This window comes from Seriola lalandi, unplaced genomic scaffold, assembly GCF_002814215.2.
Source record: "Seriola lalandi dorsalis isolate HSWRI2012SDOR001 ecotype SW California unplaced genomic scaffold, Sedor1 jcf7180002051697, whole genome shotgun sequence".
Lineage (NCBI taxonomy): Eukaryota > Metazoa > Chordata > Actinopteri > Carangiformes > Carangidae > Seriola > Seriola lalandi.
Genome location: NW_019522250.1, coordinates 1 through 2026, shown reverse-complemented (window position 1 = coordinate 2026; position 2026 = coordinate 1). Strand labels below are relative to the sequence as shown.

Below are 2026 nucleotides of genomic sequence, written 5' to 3'. Positions count from 1 at the left end.
GGTTTATCATGTTGTCCAGAGTCGAATTCCAGATTTAGTAAAAATAAAGAATATTAGAATAAAACAGACGATGAAAAGTCTGAGGACGTGGCGAGGACTCACATGGGGTCTCCGTTCCGGATGTGTTTGCAGGCGGTCTGGATGACGGACTCGCACGCCTCGTTCAGCGCGCGGTCGATGCGGTAGTCGGCTCCGGGGTCGGCTTCCTGGATCAGAGTCTGGAGCTGAGGACAGAAGAAGAACAAATACATCAACAACAACAACAACAAAAAAATTTTAAAAATCTCTAGGGGTTGCTGAAAGGCATTGTGGGAAACGTAGGAAGGTATTTAGTGTGGGAGAATTAGAAGAGGCAGGTTAACATCATGTTTGAGCATCAAGAACCAGGAATTGGTTTCAGAATTTCTAACATTTGGAAACTTGTTCAGTAAAATGTTTTTCTACTTCCTGAAAACGACTTTTCAGTATAAGAGACTCGACTTGCTCAACTTAACGCACCAGCAGTTTCTCCTGAGCTTGAAAAACAAATAAAAGCAGAAGTGAATCAGCAGAATCTCACCACCGCTGGTGACACTAAATAACGACCCCCTCCACCTCCACCTCCACCCGTCCGGGTTAGAGTTAACATTAACGCCGACTCACCGCTCTCTGACAGTTGGGATCGATTGATCCCATGTCCCCTCGGCCCACCCTCATCAGGCAGTGCAGCGTCCGTCCTTTGCGGTGCAGCCCGGAGCAGTGACCCTCGATCTCGCTGCGGCAGTGCAGCACGATCTCGGGACTCAGAGAGAAATCCTCCATCAGCATCCGCCTGTAGTCCATCATCTCGCCCTGACACTCGCCGCTGACCACACGACCTGAAGACACGTACAAGCTTGCTCAACAAACAGTATTTTATCTTATATAGATTACAGAAGTTGACAGAGTTATGTAATATCAAAGGTTTTTATTGAGTAATTAAAAAAATTTAAAGCTGAGCAGGAAGTTCTGGCCTCATTCAAAAATGATGCATAATGAATTGTGGGTGTAAATGAGGTTTTAAAGTATTTATTCATAATATCAAATTAAAAACTTTATTTTTTATCTTCTTAAAAACGCTTCATATGAAGATCTATTGTTTCCAAAATCTCTATTAAAAAGGTCCCACATAGTATAAACGTAGATAAAAACCAGCCGTCAGGACTTCTGGAACTTTGTGATGTCACAACAAAGCAGTCACCAAGCCCCGCCCACCTGGACCCACCATCCAAACCTTGCAGGATTTGGTTTCTACCTGAAATCTGCTACATTTTTATTGGATCACTCTGAAAACAGTCAGCCAATCAGAAGAGAGGCTCAGAGCCTCCTCTCTTCTGATTGGCTCACCGACCTGTTGTTACTAGAGCTGCAGAGAGAAGCCTGAGAGAGGAGATGTAAAACTACACTGAGATGGTTTCTGGTTCTTAAAACCACAAATATATCTTCTTATGGATCGACACAATATAAAACACTGGAGAAGAGGAAATATGGAGCTTTGAATGATTTAATTTTCTGTCTTTTAAGTCATGAGACAGGAACATTACTGCTGTAACCTCATTTCCTCTTCTCACTTAGACTAGAGGCAGAGTGACAGACAGTCAATGAATCAGGAGTGAAAACAGACCGGTGACTGATGGGTAATTCAGTTTAACATCGGCCTCGGACCGTCAGACAAACAGCTGAGGACCGAATTAGCGGTCGGGCCTGAGAGTGACGGACGGGCTCGCTCACCTCGATGCACAGCAGACTCCAGACACAGCAGCAGGTAGGACAGGCGAGCTTCTCGGGCTCGGGGCATGTTGGTGTCCACGCTGCAGCGGTACTTCCTCAGGTCGGACTTGCAGGCTTTGGCCAGCGAGTAGCTCACCTTGTAGTCCTGAGCGATCAGCTTCTGCCTGGTGGTCAGCGCCTCGCGGCACTGAGGACACACAGCGTCACCACGGAGTTAGAGACCGTCAGATTCTATTGTTCACGGTGAGGCGTCGGGCCGCAGAACTAATTTAAACTT

General features: G+C 46.2%; 1 protein-coding gene across 1 annotated transcript; it reads right to left on the bottom strand.

The window, feature by feature from the left end:
• Nucleotides 1–75: 75 nt before the first annotated feature.
• LOC111649688 (Golgi apparatus protein 1-like) lies at nucleotides 76–1936 on the bottom strand (the record flags this gene model as incomplete). Its single annotated transcript, XM_023399404.2, has 3 exons — nucleotides 76–224; nucleotides 643–857; nucleotides 1750–1936. Coding segments are annotated over 3 exons (528 nt in total), but the record flags the coding sequence as incomplete, so codon positions are not given.
• Between the last annotated feature and the right edge of the window lie 90 nt (nucleotides 1937–2026).